General features: G+C 44.8%; 1 protein-coding gene across 6 annotated transcripts in view; it reads right to left on the bottom strand.

Moving 5' to 3' along the window:
• LOC137432213 (CDP-diacylglycerol--inositol 3-phosphatidyltransferase) overlaps positions 1 to 21,568 on the bottom strand; it is a 106,199-nt gene that overhangs the window by 46,458 nt on the left and 38,173 nt on the right. For all 6 annotated transcript variants that reach the window (XM_068123932.2, XM_068123933.2, XM_078782927.1 and 3 more), the window contains one exon: positions 6,632 to 6,766. In XM_068123932.2, coding sequence (XP_067980033.1) covers positions 6,632 to 6,766 — 135 coding nt within the window. The remainder of the gene's footprint in view (positions 1 to 6,631; positions 6,767 to 21,568) is intronic.

The following is a 21,568-nucleotide window of genomic DNA, read 5'->3' as shown; positions in this document are numbered from 1 at the left end:
GTCATCCCGGTGTTTCACAGGCAGGGCAATTCATCAATGTGTGTGCCGTTCCTCGGATGGACGTTAAACCGGGCATCCCGTATGTGTTAGTCGGCAGCCGTTAAATATCCCATGGTATCCTTCACAAAGAGTAGGCGAGCGATCGCCGGCAGCCGTTAAATATCCCATGGTATCCTTCACAAAGAGTAGGCGAGCGATCGCCGGCACCCTGGCCAAACTAGACTGAAGTCGACGATGCGGAATTGCAAATCTCCACAATTCCCACCGAAAGCATAGTTGAAAGATGCAAAAAGGTCCCATCAGAAATAACCCAATATCAAATTTATAGTGAAAATATTTTCCCCTGTTTTGGCCCCTATCATCCCACCACCAGGGCCATAAGCTCCCTACGGGAGCCAACGGCCACCCAGTAAGGAGATGGTGTCTCCTCAAATACACCCATCCGGTTGGACCTGTTTTTTTAGGTAGTAGGTTGTAGACAGCAACCACTCAGGGTAGTACTACCGTTCAGACTTAGGAGCGTTAAAGTGGTTCCTGGAACCATCTTACACTCTCCATGACAGGATTGCTGGTCTTACTTCCTGTCCCACTTAAACTACAGCTACCGGTCGAGCTTTAATCTCTCTTCTTACAAACACCACACACTTTTCATCACACACTTTTCAGGCAGTAGCAGTATTGGTCCCCTCCAAGACCCTTGCCTGTTGAATCAACGTGACTCTTTTTCCATTCACTTCACCAATATTCGTGGTCTTTCTTCGAATCTTTCCTCTGTTGAACATAATCTAGCAAGTTCCTCTCCTAATATGTTGCTTCTCTCTTTCAGAGACCCAATTGTCACCTGAAGTTCTTATTAACTCCTTTAACATTTCAAATGACAACCTCCACTCACGATTCCACTTCAAAGGCGGAGTCTGTTATCTGGTGTTATCTTTGATGTTATCTGGCTTGAAATTTGTCTCCCGACCATCACTGTTTTTCTCCGTTTCACTTACTGCTCTCCCAACTTCACAGCTTTCTTTGACTATCTTAATTCCTGCCATGAGACCATGACATCCGAACACCCTCAAGCAGAATTCCTCCATTTAGGAGACTTCAATGTACACCACAGGGAGTGGTTGAAAGCATCCCACACAGATGTTGGGGGAGTTGAAGCTCTTACATTTTCCATTCTCAATGATTTGGAACAAATTATTACCCACCCACCCATATCCCAGATCGTCATGACTATTTTCCCAATACTTTGGATTTGTTCTTCACCTCCAATCCATTGTGTTACAACAACAACAAACCACAACATGCATTTTAAGGCCATTTTCCCTGCGAGAGCGGGGGTTAGCCTTGCGGTCCCCATGACAATTTTCTCCATCTTGCCCTATTTTCTGCATCTCTCCTTGTTAACCCCCTTGCCCGCATTTCTTCTTCCACCATCTTTAGCCAAGTCTTTCTCGGTCTTCCCCGTCCTCTACTTCCTTCTACATTCATTTCCATCACTCTTCTCAACCAGTCACTTTCATCCTTCCTCAACACATGACCAAACCATCTCAACCTGTTCCTCTTCACAGCATCAATCACAGGCTCTATTCCCATCATTTTTCGCAATTCATCATTTGTCTTCCTCTCTCTCAACGATACTCCGCACATCCATCGAACCATTCGCATTTCCACCCTTTCCAACCTTCGTTGCTGCTCTACGTTCATTACCCATGTCTCGCTCCCATAAATCATAACACTTCTCACACATGCAGCATACAACTTTCCCTTCATCTTCAACGACACTCCCCTCCTCATCAACATGCCACTCAGTTCCCGAAACTTCTTCCATGCACATCTCACTCTAGCAACCGTTGCCGAGTCTGATCCACCTTCTCCATTCAGCATGTCTCCGAGGTAGCAAAATGTTTTCACACCTTCCAGCTTCACGCCGTCTCCAAGATCCAACTCAACATTTCTTCCATCTGCAGCTCCCTCTGTGCACACCTTACATTTGAATGTAGCTTCCACACTGGTTAATGACCCTATCAGACCACGACATTTTTGATGAACCCACTCAGCGCACATTGTACATTGAATGGAGTTCACTCCGACACCCTTCCTGCACACAGCACAGGGCCACTTCCCAGTTCTTTCCACCTCACCACATGCTTTACCACTTGCCATCACCTTCATCTTTCCTATATTCACCTTCACACCTTTTGTCTCCATACATTCCTTCCACTTGTTCATCTTTTCCTTCAGTCCATCCATACTTTCCGCAAACACCACCAGATCATCTGCATACAACAACTCCCAATTGTGTTACAGCTACACAATTTCACCTCCAATTGGTTCTTTGACCATTATCATGTGAACATCACTCCACTTACCACCACTACTTCTCCTCCGACTAAACACCAGTATTGGAATTTCAATAGTGCTGACTGGACTGGTTTATGAAACTTCTTTTCTGACTTTCCCTGGAAAGAATACTTCCTCTCCTCGGGCAATGCCTCCATCTCTGCTGAACGCATAGGTGACGTTATTGTTACAAGAATGGAGGCTTATATTCCCTTCTCTTTCAGGTCTCTCTCTCCTACCAACTCTTGGTTCAATAATTCCTGCTCTGCAGCCATTTGTGCAAGAGATGCGGCATGTCGGACATCGAAAAACTCTTCTTCCTCCGATTCACATTCAGTTTTCATATCTGCTAGAAATCATTGCAAACATGTTATTTGTGAGGCGAAGCATTGCTTTATCCAAAGGTAATGTGACAACCTCTCATCTTCTTCCACGAATAGATCATTCTGGTCATTAGCTAAAAATATCACCAACAACTTCTGTCGCTCTTCCTTTCCTTTGCTTTTCCATTCCGATGATACTATCATTGCTCATTTGTTTCACTTTTGTTTAAAAACCCAAACTTTTCCTCTTTGCTGGAAACATGCCTTCGTGCAGCCTATTTTAAAGAAGTTGATCATTCAAACCCTTCCAACTACTGTCCTATTTCTCTGACTTCTACGATTTCCAAAGTCTTTGAATATCTTCTCAATTCCCATTTCCTCAAACATCTTTAATCTCACAATCCTCTATCTGACCATCAACATGGCTTTCGGAAGGCAAGATCTACCGGTGATATCCTTTCTTACATTACGAATGTCTGGGCCTCTTCTATGAGAGACATTGGGGAATCCTTTGTTGTAGGCCTTGATATCTCAAAAGCCTTCTACAGAGTTTGGCATTGGGGTCTGATATCCAAGCTTCCCTCTTTCGGCTTTCCTCCTTCAGTCCCCCCCCCCCCCCCCTTTTTTTGTTTTTTTGCTTGTACACAACATCGAGGCTCGTGTAAGAGCCAAGATTAATCACAAAAAAAAAACGGACACATAAAACATATAATAAAGGGAGCGATAAACAAGATGGGGAGAGAGGGGGAAGCACACAACATTTGAGAGCAGAGCATCGGGAGATCTGTGGGAGGAGGCGTGGGGAGGGAGAGGTATAAAACATGGACAATGCAAGGACTTCCAGGAAAGAAGATGGTATTTCAAAAAAGTGGATCTGGGGTGAATTAACGGGGGTAGAAAAGATCAAGGTTTTGGATGGGGGAAGATAAGAGATGGTGGTGAACAGTTGTTTTAAAGACCTGGAGGGAGGAGTGGGATTGAAGAGAGTGAGGGAGTTTCTTCCAGAGGCAGGAGTAAAGAGGAATGAAAGAGTGAAGGTGAGCAGAGTCTTGATTTTGGCAATTTCACCAGAAGAGGGTTGCTGGCAGATCTTGTGTGACCTGCAGGAATATTTGGGGGACAGAGCATAGATAGAGATGGGGGAGCTAGGCCGGAAAGGAGTCGGTAGGAGACAGAAAGACCGCCTAACTGCCTGCGGTGAGTGAGTGAAAGACCCTCAGAATCAGCTTCATCGCGGAAGATTCCAATGATTCTGAAAGCTTTGGTTTCAGCAGCGTGAAGCCGAGCTAGGTGTGAGGCAGGAGCACCGGCCCAGAGGGGAGAACAGTATTCCATTGAGCTGCGGATGAAAGCCTTGTATGTGGTGAGGAGCAAAGGTGTGCCAAAGGAAGGACTTCGCATGACGGAGGATGCCCAGTCGGAAACTGGCTTTGGAGGCCAGCTTGGAAATGTGGTTTTCCCAGGAAAGATCATGGCAGATAGTGAGACCCAAAAGTTTGAGTGACAGACCTTCTTGGAGAGGATTATTCAGAAAGTGGATGGGAAGGTTGCCCAGTCGGTCTTTTCGGAGAGACATCGTAAGAGTGTGAGATTTGTCAGGATTGAAAGACATGTTCCACTTATTTGACCAGTCTGTGATTTTGTCCAGGTCTGCAGAGAGTGAGGAGGCTGCAGACTGCCGATCTGAGGGATGAGGAATGGAGCGGCAGAGAGTGGAGTCATCAGCAAAGAGATAGAGAGGATTTTCCAGAGAGTCGGAGAGATCATTGATGAAGACCAGAAAAGAAAAAAAACACAGGGCCCAGAACACTGCCTTGGGGAACTCCAGCCTGAACAGGAAGGGGAGATGAGAGAAATCCATTCAGGGCCACACGTTGACTACGACCAGATAGGAAGTCCGCAAGCCGTGCGAGGAGATTTCCATGGATACCTCTGCTCTCTCATATTGAGCTTTCTCTCCGACCGACCGCTCTATCCCCGTAAATGTTGATGGTTCAACATCTCCCTCCTTTCCTATCAACAGCGGTGTCCTTCAGGATTCTTTTCTGTCCCCACCACTCTTCCTTCTTTTTATCAATGATCTTCTTTCTTCTACAAATAACCAAATGCACTCGTGTGCTGATGACTCGACATTCGTTCCTCCATGTTTTTTCCCATCTGTCCCATCTTCCCTCACTCGATCTACATCTCGTTTGATCACAACCGCCTCTTTAAATTCAGATTTGGACAAGATTTCCCAGTGGGGCAAATGTAATCAGGTTACGTTTAATGATTCTAAAACTCAATCTCTATCTCTTTTTCTCTCTCTCTTTCTCTCTGTCTCTCTAACTCCTCCCAACTCTCCAATCTCCCTTGAAAGCTCCACAATTACACCATGTGATACAATAAACCTACTAGGTTTTACCCGAACATGAAGTTTATCCTGAAATCCACACATCACACAAATAGCTAAATCTGCCTTGAAGAAACTGGGAGTCCTGTTCAGATGTTGAAGATTCTTCTCCTCTCAACAATTTATTCAACTATATAAAGGATTGATTTGTCCTTGCACAGAGTGCTGCTCTCACATCTGGGAAGGTTCTAGCTGCATTTACTGGACAGAATTGAATCCAAAGTAATGCGACTTATCAACTCTCCCAATCTGACCTCAAAACTCGACCCGCTCGAATTACACCACAAAATTGTCTCTTTCTCGTTTCTACAGATATTACTTCGGTTTCTGCTCCCAATAACTTGATGCTTGTGTACCTCCGCAATTAGCGAGACCACAGAATACTGGGCAAGCCACCACATCTCATGATTATTGTGTGGCCATTGGCAACTCAAGGTTGGGTGGTTATGTTTGTTTCTTCCCCACCAATGCCAAACTATGGAATGCTTTACCTTCCCATGTATTTCCAAACACTTATGACCTTTCACTTTTCAAAAAGCAGATTTTTTTTACTTCCTCAAAAACTCTTCGACTCTTCCCCCTTTCTTCACTTTTCTATCAATGCAGCGATTTTATTTAGGCGTGGCCTCGATGAGGACTATGTAGTCCGTGACTGGAGCCTTCAACATAAAATAAATAAATAAATAAACATGGGGTCAAATCCCCCCCAAAAAAAATCGTTAAATATTTCATGTGTCTCCTAATGTTGATTGCATGTACAAAGTTTCATTTAAAAAAAGGTATTTAAATGTCCCTGTAATTGCATTTTTTAGGTAATTGTTGTTTTGGCCCTACACCAGGGTTGGGGTTCGGGGGCGGGACCAAAAATAACACTGCTCTTATACATGTGGTGATCATAACTCCCAAGTTTGGTGGATTTCTGTTTAGGAGATAGCGTGACAGATGGATCGACAGAGACAGACAGACACAGGTGTCGATTACAATATCTCCGTTTTTTTGTTTTTTTTCCAAAAGTCGTGGGGATAATTACGTGGCAGATCTTTGGCACAATAAACGCCTAAAATTGTCACCTACAATCTTCTCACAACATCCCTACTTGATACGAGATATACCACATGCCATCGTGACACTGTCCATGTATACAAGAGCGTCCTCACTGGTTAGAAAGGGACAACAACAACACGAGTCGGGGCAAATCCCAGTCCAAAATAAAGAACTGCAATCTCACCACGCAAGCTGCAGAGCAAATAGTGAAGTGCAAAACCAATGGAAGTTTATGATCAAGATTTGTTCATTGCAAATGAACAGAGATGGAAAACTGTTAATATGAAAAACTGTTGGAGTCACTGTATTAAGGCAAAAGAAGAGGACGCATGCCCAACAACGTTTCCCAACCTAATACTAATAGGTCATTACTTCAAAGAAAACTTTTACACGACCTAGTTTTTGAGATGACCTCTGCCATGCGATGAGGTTTTAAAGGTCACCGCAAGATCCATGACCACCGAGGGCCTAAGCAGTGAAGGGAGCATTTTGGTTTGGGGAAATTGTCAAAAGAATAACAATTGAAAAGTCAAACCTTGGTTGAATGCTCGAGCAGCAATCCCATCAAACTCATCCAGGAAAAAACTGGCAAGATATAGAGCAACCGCAGTCCCAGGAACATCTCTTATGATGCAGAAAGCAACCACAGCAAATGCTATTCGCACGTAACCTGCAGAAGAAAAACCTAATTAATATTAGGAATTAATAATGAGAATCAATAATAATAACAATAATAATAATAATAAGAATCAATCACATAGTTTGATGGGCATTTACCAAATGGTCCTGTGGAGGATTGATCGAAATACATCTCCGAGCACAGTCATCCAGCCTGGATAGATACGCGACTAAGCAGGACATCACTAAAAACCTACACCTTGTTCACACCACCAACTATTCCATTCTAAGGGGTGCATAACCATTCTAAGGTGTTCTGAGCTATGGGCAGAGCTAACCATATATAATTATATAATCTCTCAAGGGTTGAGGCAACATGATTACATAACCAGATGTATGGATGCTGAGCAATTGCAGGCCTGTTCTCAAAGACAGCATCACGTTTCCAATAGTACTCTGCGAATAGTAAAACTGATGATCCAACAACTAATAGAACTAGAACTGTGAGCAGTGATGATAGACTTCCAGGCAAAATGTCTGCCATACCACATCACTGATGACGTCATCATTTTCAAAAAAATTCCTCATGGATAGTCAATCATATCTGTCAATTTTGGTTTGGATCAGTTAAGCAGTTCTGGAGGTCAATTTTCAAATATTTTTTCCTTAAATCCAAAATGGCCACCATACCACGTGACTGATGTCAGTTTGCAAAAAAAAATCATCATGTGTAGTCAATCATACTTATGAAATTTCGTATTGATCCATTCAGCAGTTCTGGAGAAAAAGACGTTTAAAGGTTTTCCTTAAAGCCAAGATGTCCACCATATCACGTGACTGATGCCATAATAGTTTACAAATATTTTTCCAACATCAGTAGTTGAACATATGTATGACATTTTGCATTGATCCGTTAAGAGGTAATCTGGAAAAGAGTTTAATTTTTTTCTTTAAATTCAAGATGGTGGCCAAACCACATGACTGATGTCATAGTTTGCAAATATTTCCCCCCATTGGAATGTAAACGTGTTTCAAGTTTCGTATTGATTGGATAAGCTGCTTCAGAGAAGTAGATTAAAAAAAAAAATTTTTTGAATGCAATATGTCCACCAAACCATGTGACCGATGTTTTTTTCACAAACTTTTATCCCCATGGCTCGGCGGTCATATTTTTAAAATTTCGCATTGATCCGTTCAGTGGTTCTGGAGAAGATGTTTAAAATTGATGATGTCATAGGCAATGGCAGCCACGGTAAGTCAAAATTGCAACAAAATTCATGATGCACTAAGTTATCATCTTCAGTTACATTGGTATCTATAACGAGTTGAAGTTTCGTAGAGCTACCTATAACGGTTTGCTCGGAATCGTCTCCACAAAATGTGTGAGAATAATGATCCTTACAACAATAGACTTCCAGTGGGAACCTCACCGGAAGCCTAAATAGTGAGAACGTGAAAAAGGAACAACAAGGACAACAGACAGATAACCAGCACACAAGATAAATACGAATAACTACAGGGACAACAACTGGAAAAAAAGAAAGTTACCTGGTCAGGACATCAACAGCTGGGAGATGTCAACAACGAGCAAACATTAGAATGGTTTATTAATGTGTTAAAGTGTTCGCATCACACAACACTGGAGAACAACAACAACAACAAACAGCAAAAAAACTTCCCGTCTGCTACTTTTTTTTTTCTTTTTTTTGTATACATAATCGAGGCTCATGAAAGAGCTAACATTTGTCACACAAACAAATCAAACAGACAAACAAACAAAGTATATAAAAAGGGGAGCGGTAGACAAGATGGGGAGAGAAGGGGAAGCACATAAACACAACATTTGTGAGGGACATCGGGAAAAGCTTACTGAGGGTAAGCTTACCTCACTTACTGAGGGTAAGTGTAGGTGTCCATTATTATTTTGAGCATGCAGATTCCAAATCTGACATCATAATTCACTCAGCATGTCAGGATTTTTTCTTTTTAGTTACAGAAAAATGACATTTTTACTTACTTAAGCTTACTTAAGAAAAGCTTACTTTACTTAAGCTTACTTAAGAAAAGCTTGCCTCACTTACTGAGGGTAAGTGTAGGTGTCCTTTATTATTTTGAGCATGCAGATTCCAAATCTGACGTCATAATTCACTCAGCATGTCAGGATTTTTTCTTTTTAGTTACAGAAAAATGACATTTTTCAGGCATCGTTTATATACACAAATAATTAAGTTAAGCACCCCCCCCGTTTTTTTACAACCTCGCACATTACAAGTTTGTTGTCGTCAAAACAGTGTAATATACCCATGATATTGCTATATTTTCTGGAGAAGTGATATTATGGTCACATAAAAACATAACAATCATGCCGTTTTCAATATTTTATTCTGAATAATTTAAGGTGAAATTTTTTGGGAATTTTAGGCATATTTTCACCTCAATTTAAGTATGGAGCTATAGGTCCATCACGGACAGTGTGGATGACGTTTATGTTTTCTAACGTACAGTCATTGTTCTGAGAAGACCTCTAGCGATCTTTGCGTCAATAACGTGTGTAGGACCCACGTGATCGGATCACTGACTCAACCCTACGTCTCATAGACCCTGTAAGCCGTCGTATGCGTTGCTGTGGCAGGTTGTTCCATTCCCGATGTAATGCACGTTCCAATTCATCCAGATTGGCTATTGGAGGGACCATCTTCGCAACCTTAGAATATATGCCAATGTATACATATACACAAAGAATATATATTAGGGGGTGCTTAACTTAATTCTTTGTGTAGGGGTGCTTAACTTAATTCTTTGTGTATATAAAAAAAAAAAAAAAAAGGGGAAAAAAAGCACATTGCACAATTGTACAATATAAACGCATCGTATAATGTACAGTAGCCGTTTACCATAAACGGAAGCACACTGATAAACACATTGTATGTAAACTATAAAGTATACATTAAATGTTTAGAAATGCTTTAAGCACTGGTTTTACGCTTGTGATGAGCAGTTGTTTGTCTGATGAAACCAGCAGTTCTCCATCATGTTGGGGTTCACACCACCAATGTTCGCTCATGTTGGGGTTCACGTCACCAAGGATGGCTCATGTTGGGGTTCACGTCACCAAGGATGGCTCATATTGGGGTTCACATCACCAAGGATGGCTCATATTGGGGTTCACGTCACCAAGGATGGCTCATATTGGGGTTCACGTCACTAAGGATGGCTCATATTGGGGTTCACGTCACCAAGGATGGCTCATATTGGGGTTCACATCACCAAGGGTGGCTCATATTGGGGTTCACGTCACCAAGGATGGCTCATATTGGGGTTCACGTCACCAAGGATGGCTCATATTGGGGTTCACGTCACCAAGGATGGCTCATATTGGGGTTCACGTCACCAAGGATGGCTCATATTGGGGTTCACGTCACCAAGGATGGCTCATATTGGGGTTCACGTCACCAAGGATGGCTCATGTTGGGGTTCACGTCACAAAGGATGGCTCATGTTGGGGTTCACGTCACCAAGGATGGCTCATGTTGGGGTTCACTTCACAAAGGATGGCTCATGTTGGGGTTCACTTCACCAAGGATGGCTCATGTTGGGGTTCACGTCACCAAGGATGGCTCATGTTGGGGTTCACGTCACTAAGGATGGCTCATATTTGGGTTCACGTCACCAAGGATGGCTCATATTGGGGTTCACGTCACCAAGGATGGCTCATATTGGGGTTCACGTCACCAAGGATGGCTCATGTTGGGGTTCACGTCACCAAGGATGGCTCATGTTGGGGTTCACGTCACCAAGGATGGCTCATGTTGGGGTTCACGTCACCAAGGATAGCTCATATTGGGGTTCACGTCACCAAGGATGGCTCATGTTGGGGTTCACACCACAAAGGATGGCTCATGTTGGGGTTGACGTCACCAAGGATGGCTCATGTTGGGGTTCACTTCACCAAGGTTGGCTCATGTTGGGGTTCACTTCACCAAGGATGGCTCATGTTGGGGTCACGTCACTAAGGATGGCTTATATTGGGGTTCACGTCACCAAGGATGGCTCATATTTGGGTTCACATCACCAAGGATGGCTCATATTTGGGTTCACGTCACCAAGGATGGCTCATGTTGGGGTTCACACCACAAAGGATGGCTCATGTTGGGGTTCACACCATAAAGGATGGCCCATGTTGGGGTTCACACCACAAAGGATGGCCCATGTTGGGGTTCACACCACAAAGGAAGGCCCATGTTGGGGTTCACACCACAAAGGATGGCCCTTGTTGGGGTTCACACCACAAAGGATGGCTCATATTGGGGTTCACGTCACCAAGGATGGCTCATGTTGGGGTCCACGTCACCAAGGATGGCTCATGTTGGGGTTCACACCACAAAGGATGGCTCATGTTGGGGTTCACACCACAAAGGATGGCCCATGTTGGGGTTCACACCACAAAGGATGGCTCATGTTGGGGTTCACATCACCAAGGATGGCTCATGTTGGGGTTCACACCACAAAGGATGGCCCATGTTGGGGTTCACACCACAAAGGATGGCCCATGTTGGGGTTCACACCACCAAGGATGGCTCATGTTCGGGTTCACGTCACCAAGGATGGCTCATGTTGGGGTTCACACCACAAAGGATGGCCCATGTTGGGGTTCACACCACCAAGGATGGCTCATGTTCGGGTTCATGTCACCAAGGATGGCTCATGTTGGGGTTCACACCACAAAGGATGGCCCATGTTGGGGTTCACACCACAAAGGATGGCCCATGTTGGGGTTCACACCACCAAGGATGGCTCATGTTGGGGTTCACACCACAAAGGATGGCTCATGTTGGGGTTCACATCACCAATGTTGGCTCATGTTGGGGTTCACATCACAAAGGATGGCTCATGTTGGGGTTCACATCACAAAGGATGGCTCATGTTGGGGTTCACATCACCAATGTTGGCTCATGTTGGGGTTGAAACGCCCCGATAGTGTCCGTCTCCATCGTGTTGATATGTTGGTGGAACCTCTCATCTTGCTCATCGCTCACGTCACCAAGGTTGGCTGGGAAGAACTCCAGGTGTGAATGAAGAAAATGCAACTTCAGCGACAAATGGAAACCTATTTCTTCAAAGACCTTTATCATATCTTGAACCAACCTGGCAAAATGAGCTGATCCGTGGTTCCCCAGGAAATTGTGAACTACCAGTTTGACACCCTGGTTAATCCCTCCTTCGGTATGATAGATCTGAGCCTCGTCCTGGTGGAAGACTTACACTGCAGATAAAAAGTTCTATTTCTCACTCTCCATGTGCAGCTCTTCACCTCCCAGAACCCCATGAGTACATCTGGCTCGGGCTTCCCCTCCACTCCCACCTTTTGTTACCTCTGCCAACGAAGGTGGATGGAGGTTATGTTTTCACCCCTGTCTGTTTGTTACTTGCCGGAAAAGATTGCGGCAAGTATGTTGATCTGTTCGTTTGTCTGTCTGTCTGTTTGTCTGTGTTTGTTTGTCTGTGTGTTTGTCTGTGTTTGTTTGTCTGTCTGTTTGTTTGCAGCACTACGTCTACACCGTTGCACGTAGAATCGCCAATCTTTGCACACGTATTTGTCTTGCCCTCTAATATACTGTGCCCAAATGATGACGTCATCGGTCACGTTGTTCGGCCGCCATCTTGGAAAAACCGAAAAACTTTGCACCTCCATATCTCCGAAAGTGCTGAACATAAAAAATTGAGACAGGGCTCATTGTAAAGAACTCTCGATGGGGAATAAAATATGTTAATGATGACGTCATCAGTCACGTGGTTCGGCCGCTATCTTGGAAAAACCGAAAAACTTTGCACCTCCATATCTCCGAAAGTGCTGAATAGAAAAAATTGAGACATGGCTCATTGTAAAGAACTCTCCATGGGGAATAAAACATGTTAATGATGACGTCATCAGTCACGTGGTTCGGCCGCTATCTTGGAAAAACTGAAAAACTTTGCACCTCCACATCTCTGAAAGTGCTGAATAGAAAAAATTGAGACATGGCTCATTGTAAAGAACTCTCCATTGGGAATAAAATATGTTAATGATGACGTCATCGGTTACGTGGTTCGGCCGCCATATTTGTCCTAAGTGGCCAATAAAAAAGTAAATTCCGGCAAGTCCTCGGTGTCTGACCGATTTTTCATTTGTCTGTCTGTCTGTTTACAAGACATCTCAAAAAGTTGTGGACGGATTCGGACGAAATTTGGCAGAGATGTAGCGTATGTGACAAGGACAAAATAATTAGATTTTGGTGAAGATCCGGATTCGGATAGTATAATTTATTAAGTGATTCTTCACGATTCAGTGATAGGATATCTCAAAAAGTTGTGGACGGATTTGGACGAAACTTGGTGGACGAGTTAGTTAGGTCACGACAACAAGCCCATTAGATTTTGGTACAGGTCCGAATCCAGATTCGGCCTATCAGTTGGATACAAAACAAAGCCTGGCAGAGGTTTGTGCTCTACCGAGTGCCGTTCTAGTTTATAATGTTTATAATTCCATCAACTTATAGATTCAACAACAGCTGCCTGGAGATGCTCAACTCTACAAGTCAGTCGACACAGTTGTGGATGGCAACGAGGCGGTTCAGTGTCCCCCTGGGTTTAACTCTCTCGAGTCTTCTGGGATGCCGCCACATAACTTGGTGTTCAAAGCTGGTTCTCCCATCTTGCTCCTGAGGAACCTGGATGCACCAAGAGTGTGCAATGGCACAATATTTATGCGTAAAAAAATCTGATGCCTCAAGTCATTGAGGGAACAATCCTGACAGGCTGCGCAAAGGATGAGGATGCATTCATACTGCGAAAACCCATCATTCCTACTGATATGCCCTTCAAATTCAAGACGCTGCAGTTCCCAGTGTGTTTTGCCTTTGCGACGTCCATCAACAAAATTCAAGGGCAGTCACTTAAGGTTGCAGGTATTAATCTGGAGACTACTTGCTTTTCTCATGGACAAATGTATGTAGAGTGTTCAAAAGTTGGAACGAGAAAGAATTTGTGTCTTCACCTCGAATGGGAAAACAAAAAATATTGTGTATAAATTAGCTTTGCAAAAATCACTTTCTCTCTGGGTTACTTTAATTTTTGAAACATGGTTTGCAGTACAACAAAAATGACAACAACAACAACAGGCATTTTAAGGCCATTTTCCCTGCCAGAGCGGGGGTTAGCCTTGCGGGACCCATGACAATATTCTCCATTTTGCCCTATTTTCTGCATCTCCCCTTGTCAACCCCCTTGCCCGCATTTCTTCTTCCACCACCTTTAGCCAAGTCTTTCTCGGTCTTCCCCGTCCTCTACTTCCTACTACATTCATTTCCATCACTCTTCTCAACCAGTCACTTTCATCCTTCCTCAACACATGACCAAACCATCTCAACCTGTTCCTCTTCACAGCGTCCATCACAGGCTCCATTCCCATCATCTTCCGCAATTCATCATTTGCCTTCCTCTCTCTCAACGATAGTCCACACATCCACCGAACCATTCGCATTTCCACCCTTTCCAGCCTTCATTGCTGCTCTACGTTCATTACCCATGTCTAGCTCCCATAAATCATAACACTTCTCACACATGCAACATACACCTTTCCCTTCAGCTTTAACGACACTCCCCTCCTCGTCAGCACGCCACTCAGTTCCAGAAACTTCTTCCATGCACATCTCACTCCAGCAACCGTTGCCGATTCTGATCCACATTCTCCATTCAGCATGTCTCCTCGGTAGCAAAATGTTTTCACACCTTCCAGCTTCACGCCATCTCCAAGATCCAACTCAACATGTCCTCCATCTGCAGCTCCCTCTGTGCACACCTTACACTTGAATGTAGCTGCCACACTGGTTAATGACCCTCTCGGACCACTACATTTTTGATGAACCCACTCAGCGCACATTGTACATTGAATGGAATTCACTCCGACACCCTTCCTGCACACAGCACACGGCCACTTCCCAGTTCTTTCCACCTCACCACATGCTTTACCACTTGCCATCACCTTAGTCGTTCCGATATTCACCTTCAGACCTTTTGTCTCCATACATTCCTCCCACTTGTTCATCTTCTCCTTCAGTCCATCCATACTCTCCGCAATCAACACCAGATCATCTGCATACAACTCCCACGGCAAACCCTCCTTTACATTCCGAGCCAGCACCTCCATCACAGCTACAAATAGTAGTGGACTTAGTACCGGCCCCCTGATGCACTCCCACCTTCACCTCAAACTCACCACTGTTCCCATCCTTCGTCCTTACAGCTGTGCGCGCTCTCTCGTACATTGCCATCACTACTCTGATCAGCCATTCCTCCACTCCTAACTTAAGTGAAATAAAATATTTATTACAAAGCCTTAAATATAAACATTTTTAAAGTGGAATTTATAAAAAGAAGGGAAAGCGATCCAAGTGCATTTTGCTACCCACACCATTGGTAATTCATTCAAAAGCACAAGGCCAACATTCCCCAACTTGTCAGGCAGGAAATATTTTAATACATACCGTGTTTTACTGAATTTCCCCAGGCATCACCGGGTATTTCAAATAGTATTTACAGTACAAAATATAAATACATTATTGAGCAGTTGGAGAAATAAAGAGAATAGAATGTAAAGGTGAGGAGCGAAAATGAGTAAGAAAAGTGTATGATGAAAAGTTTGTGATGAAAAGTGCACGACAAAAGGTGCATGAAAGAATGACAGAACGTCATTCAGTGACAACGTCATTCAGTGACAGAACATCATTCAGTGACAGAACGTCAGAATGATGACAGAACGACAGAATGATGACAGAACGACAGAATGAAAGAATGATGACAGAATGTCGGGCAGTCGGCGACTAAACTGGCTACCCTCACTGGCTCGCCAGTGGGGAGGGTGACTGTGACACCCCGCAGGACTAAAAACAATACCTGTCAAAGGGCGGATGAGCTCCCTCTGGGAGCCAACGGCCATCTAGTAAGGAGATGGTGTCTCCAAAAAAACACTCATCCGGTTGGACCGGTTCCTTAGGGAGTAGGTCGAAGGCAGCAACCGTTCAGGGTGGTACTACCGTTCGGACTTAGGAGCGTTAAAGTGTTGCTCGGAACCATCTTGCACTCTCCATATCAGGATTGCTGAATTTTCTGTTTCACTCAAGCTATAGCTACCAGGCAAGCTTCAATCTCTCTCTTGCAAACAAACATCATACACTTTTCTTCAAACACTTTTCTTACTCATTTTCACTCCTCACCTTTACATTCTCTCTTTACTTCTCTTTCCTCTTATTTCCTCACATTGTCCAACTAAACATGAAAAAGTCTAAAAAGTAAATGGCCGCTAGTTCCCGGCATTATGGGGTGCGAAGAATCTCCGGTGACCTGCCTGTCTCTGCTACCAACGAGAGGGGGGGGGGGGGGGGGCTCAGGCAGTAGTTGTCCCTCCCAAGACCCTTGCCTGTTGAATGAACGTGATTCTTTCATCCTCTGTTGAATATCATCTTGCAAGTTACTCTCCTAATATATTGCTTCTCTCAGAGACACAATTGTCACACGACGTTCTTCTTAACTCCTTTAACATTTCAAACTACAACCTTCACTCACGATTCCTCTTCACAGGAGGAGTGTGTGTCTACTCCAACATCAACACGCCTGCTGTACGCATTGTGGACCTCGAATCTCCAAACTTTGATGTCATCTGGCTTGAGATTTGTCTCCCGACCATCACTGTTTTTCTCCGTTTCACTTACTGCTCTCCCAACTCTACAAACTTCACAGCTTTCTTTGACTATCTTAAATCCTGCCATGAGACCATGACATCCGAACACCCTCAAGCAGAATTCCTCTATTTAGGAGACCACAATGTACACCACAGGGAGTGGTTGAAATCATCCCACACGGATGTTGGGGGAGTTGAAGCTCTTACATTTCTTACAGTTGAAGCCTCGTACTCGTCCCTTCGCTCCTGCCTGGCATGGCTCTGAAGTACTCCGCCGCAAGGCTTCTTCTGCTCAATACCCGCTCCACCCCATCATGCATCTCTGCCATCAAATCAAATGGACTCCTCCGACGACCCAGGTACATTCACCGTGGCTCCGGTCGCAAGTTTGTTTATTTGCAATCAGGTCACTCCATCCCCGTCCTCTGGTCGGCTCAGCGCACTCTCACTCTTCGTCCCAGCGCACCTGGTCACAGCAACCCACACGATCGCACCTCTTGCCTACGAACCCTGGCTAAATCACCTGAATTCATCCCTGCTGTTCAAAACAACATCAAGCTCACCCTGTTCAACACCCGGTCCCTCAACAATAAATGCCTCATCCTGAACGAATACATCCTGGATAACAAACTGGACTTTCTCTGTCTCACCGAAACCTGGCAACAACCTCTGGACTACTACACACTCAACCTCACCACACCCAATGGATATTCCTACGTCAATAAACCACGCTCGGAGGGCCGAGGTGGTGGAATTGCCGTTATCCACCGTCAAGACATCAAGACCAACCTCATCTCCATCTCATCTGCTCCATCATTTGAACACCTGGCTTTAAAACTCTCTGGTCACACGCAGTCAGTCATGGCTGTCGTCTACCGCCCTCCCAAACCACACCCATCATTCCTGTCTGACTTCTCCTACTTTCTGACCCAGCTATGTTCCCTCTCCCCCTCAATCCTCCTCCTTGGTGATTTCAATATCCACATGGACTCCACTGACTCCACAATAACCACTGACTTCACTGATTTACTCACCTGCTTTAACCTCACTCAACATGTCGACTTTCCTACCCATATCCGTGGTCACATTTTGGACCTTGTCTGCTCCACTGGATTAAATTTGCACCATCTCTATGGCTCCGACCTCACCCTCTCTGACCACTTAGCCATCACTCTGACCATCAACATCCCCGCCCCAACACCAAGGCATTATCGCACAATCAACTTCCGTAAGCTAAACGCTCTTTCACCTACCTCATTCTCATCCACCCTCTCTGAAAAAATGTCCACTTCTCCCTTCATTGACCTCCACACCCCTTCCGACCTCACTGACTACTACAACCACACTCTCTCCTCCTGCCTTGACCAGCTTGCGCCTGTAAAAACCAAAACAGTTTCTTTCACCCATTCTGCTCCCTGGTTTACCCCTGAACTCCACCTGATGAAAACTCGTGCTCGCCAACTTGAAAGACTCCGCAATAAAACGGGTCTCACAGTTCACTCCCAAGCCTACAAGGACCACATACAACACTACAAAGATGCCCTCTCCCGCGCCCGCTCTGCCTACTACTCTCAAATTATCCACTCTGGCTCCGGAAACCCAAAAGCACTCTTCTCGACAATAAACAAACTCCTCCGCCCCCTGAACACCACCACCCAGTCATTCACAGTAGACAACTGCATCTCCTTCCTCTCTTTCTTCCAACGCAAAATTGACAACATCTACAACAGCTTGACCACCGCCGCACCCGCTCCCCCTCCAACCACCTGCCCCCCCTTGTCCTGCCATCCCCTGTCTCGGTTCTCCCCAATCTCTCCTACTGACCTCTCTGAACTCCTCATAGGAATGAAAACTGCCACCTGCACTCTTGACCCCATCCCCTCCAGCTTTGTCAAAGCCTCCCTCCCTGCTCTCTCTCCACTTATCATTGCAACAATAAACTCCTCCCTGTCTACAGGCATCGTCCCACCTTCCCTCAAAATTGCTGCTGTTACCCCCATTCTAAAAAAACCTGGTCTAAACCCTGACACCCTAAACAACTTCAGACCCATCTCCAACCTACCCTTTCTGTCAAAAGTTTTGGAACGCGCTGTAGCCACTCAACTCAAACATCATCTCTCTGCCAATAACTTGTATGAAACATTCCAATCCGGATTCCGCTCCAACCACAGTACTGAAACTGCTCTCCTCAAAATCACCAACGACCTTCTCCTCTCCTCTGACGCTGGCAACCTCAACATTCTCGTCCTCCTCGACCTCAGCGCTGCCTTTGACACCATCGATCACACTATCCTCCTCACCCGACTTGAATCCACCTTTAACGTCACCGGCACTGCCCTCTCTTGGATTAAATCATACCTCTCTGACAGATGCCAGTTCATCTCCATCAATAACTGCAAATCCCCCACTGCTCCCCTCCCCCAAGGTGTCCCCCAAGGTTCAGTTCTTGGCCCCCTCCTCTTCATCCTTTACCTGTCCCCGCTCGGTCACTTAATCCGCCGTCATGGTCTCCAATTCCACTGCTTCGCCGATGACATCCAGCTTTTCATCTCCACCAAGTCCGTCTCCACCGACACCCACTCTATCCTGACAAACTGCATCACTGAAATAAAATCCTGGCTTCAAATCAACTTCCTCAAGCTTAACTGTGATAAATCTGAAATAATCATCATTGGCCCAAAAACGCTCACAAAATCCACCCATAACTTTGCCCTCAACATCGACGGTATCCCAGTATCCACCTCCCCTCACATCCGGAATCTTGGCGTCATCTTTGACCAAACCCTTTCCTTCGACAAATACACTAAACAGATCACAAAGTCAGCCTTCTTTCACCTGAAAAACATTGCCCGTCTCCGCTCATCCCTCTCCTCCACGGCTGCAGAAACCCTCATCCACGCCTTCATCACCTCCCGTCTGGACTACTGCAATAGCCTCCTCTATGGTTCACCCTCAAAAATCACCAATAAACTCCAATACATTCAGAACTCCGCTGCCCGTCTACTCACTCATTCCCGGACCCGTGACCACATCACCCCCGTCCTTTACAAGCTTCACTGGCTCCCCATCCCCCAGAGAATCCAGTACAAAATCCTCCTCTTGACATACAAAGCCCTCCATAACCTGGCCCCATCCTACCTGGCTGACCTCCTCTCCAGACACACTCCCACCCGCAACCTCCGCTCTGCTGGTACCAACCTCCTGACCCCCTCCATCCGGACCAAATTCAGATCCTGGGGGGACAGGGCCTTCTCCATCGCTGCTCCCACCCTCTGGAACTCACTACCTCACACCATCAGAGACTCCTCCTCACTCACCACATTCAAAACATCACTAAAGACCCACCTGTTCAACGCTGCATTCAACATTCAACCCACAGCATTTAACCCCTGACTATCTCTTCTCCTTCTCCCTCCTTTTGCTTTAAATATTTCCCTATTGATTCTTGTCTTGTCTTTTTGATTCTTGTCTTATATATATGCCGTATATCGCTGCTGTTTGTTTTCTTGATTCTTGTCTTTTTGCAATTGTTGTTTTCATGTATTGTTATGCATTATGTTTTCCACTCTGTCAAAGCGCCTTTGGGCTTCTGGAAAAGCGCTATACAAAATAAATGAATTATTATTATTATTATTACATTTTCCATTCTCAATGATTTGGAACAAATTATCACCCACCCTACCCATATTCCAGATCGTCATGACCACTCCTCCAATGCTTTGGATTTGTTCTTTACCTCTAATCCGTCGCGTTACAACTGCACAATCTCACCTCCAATTGGTTCTTCTGACCACAATCGTGTAAACATCATTTTACTTACCACCACTCCTTCGGCAACTGCTCCGACTAAACGCCAGTATTGGCATTTCAACAGCGCTGACTGGACTGGTTTAAGAAACTTCTTTTCTGACTTTCCCTGGAAAGACTACTGCCTCTCCTCGGCTGATGCCTCCATCTCTGCTGAAAGTATAGCTGAGGTTATTGTTGCAGGAATTGAGGCTTATATCCCCTTCTCTTTCAAGTTTACCTCTCTTACCAACTTTTGGTTCAATAATTCCTGCTCTGCAGCCATTCGTGCTCGAGATGCGGCATATAGGACATGGAAAAACTCTTCTTCCTCCGACACACATTCAGCCTTCATATCTGCTAGAAACCATTGCAAACATGTTATTCGTGAGGCGAAGCATTCCTTTATCCAAAAGAAATGTGACAACCTCTCATCTTCTTCCACTAATAGATCTTTCTGGTCATTAGCCAAAAGTATCTCCAACAACTTCTGCCGCTCTACCTTTCCTTCACTGTTCCGTTCTGATGGTTCTATAGCTGTTTCTCCGACTGACGAAACAACTCTTTTTGGTTCTCTTTTCTCCTCTAATTCCACTCTAGATGACTCCAACATTCCATCTCCCTCTGATTCACCCCTTACCAATCATTTGCCCCTCCCTTTAATCTCTTTCCATGCAGTCAAAAAGGTACTCCTCTCTCTGGACACAAAAGGCATACGGACAAGATGGCATTCCTCCTTGTGTCTTGAAGGAGTGTGCTTCAGAACTTGCACCCGTGCTTGCTCGTTTGTTTCGTTTTTGTTTAAAAACCCAAACTTTTCCTCTTTCCTGGAAACATGCCTTCGTGCAGCCTATTTTAAAGAAGGGTGATTGTTCAAACCCTTCCAACTACCGTCCTATTGCTCTGACTTCTACGATTTCCAACGTCTTTGAATGTCTTCTCAATAACCATTTCCTCAAGCATCTTGAATCTCACAGTCTTCCATCTGACCAATATGGCTTTCGCAAGGCAAGATCTACCGGTGATATCCTTTCTTACATTACGAATGTCTGGGCCTCTTCTCTGAGAGATTTTGGGGAATCCTTTGTTGTAGGCCTTGACATCTCAAAAGCCTTTGACAGAGTTTGGCATCAGGGTCTGATATCCAAGCTTCCCTCTCGGCTTTCCTCCTTCACTCTGCTCTCTCATATCGAGCTTTCTCTCTGACCGCTCTATCTCTGTAATTGTCCATGGCTCAACATCTCCCTCCTTCCCAATCAACAGCGGTGTTCCTCAGGGTTCTATTCTGTCTCCAACACTCTTCCTTCTTTTTATCAATGACCTTTCTTCTACAAATAACCAAATGCACTCATA

This window comes from Myxine glutinosa, chromosome 8, assembly GCF_964187855.1.
Source record: "Myxine glutinosa chromosome 8, kmMyxGlut1.1, whole genome shotgun sequence".
NCBI lineage: Eukaryota > Metazoa > Chordata > Myxini > Myxiniformes > Myxinidae > Myxine > Myxine glutinosa.
The sequence above is the reverse complement of the archived record's forward strand: the minus strand, read 5'-3'. Positions and strand labels throughout refer to the sequence as shown.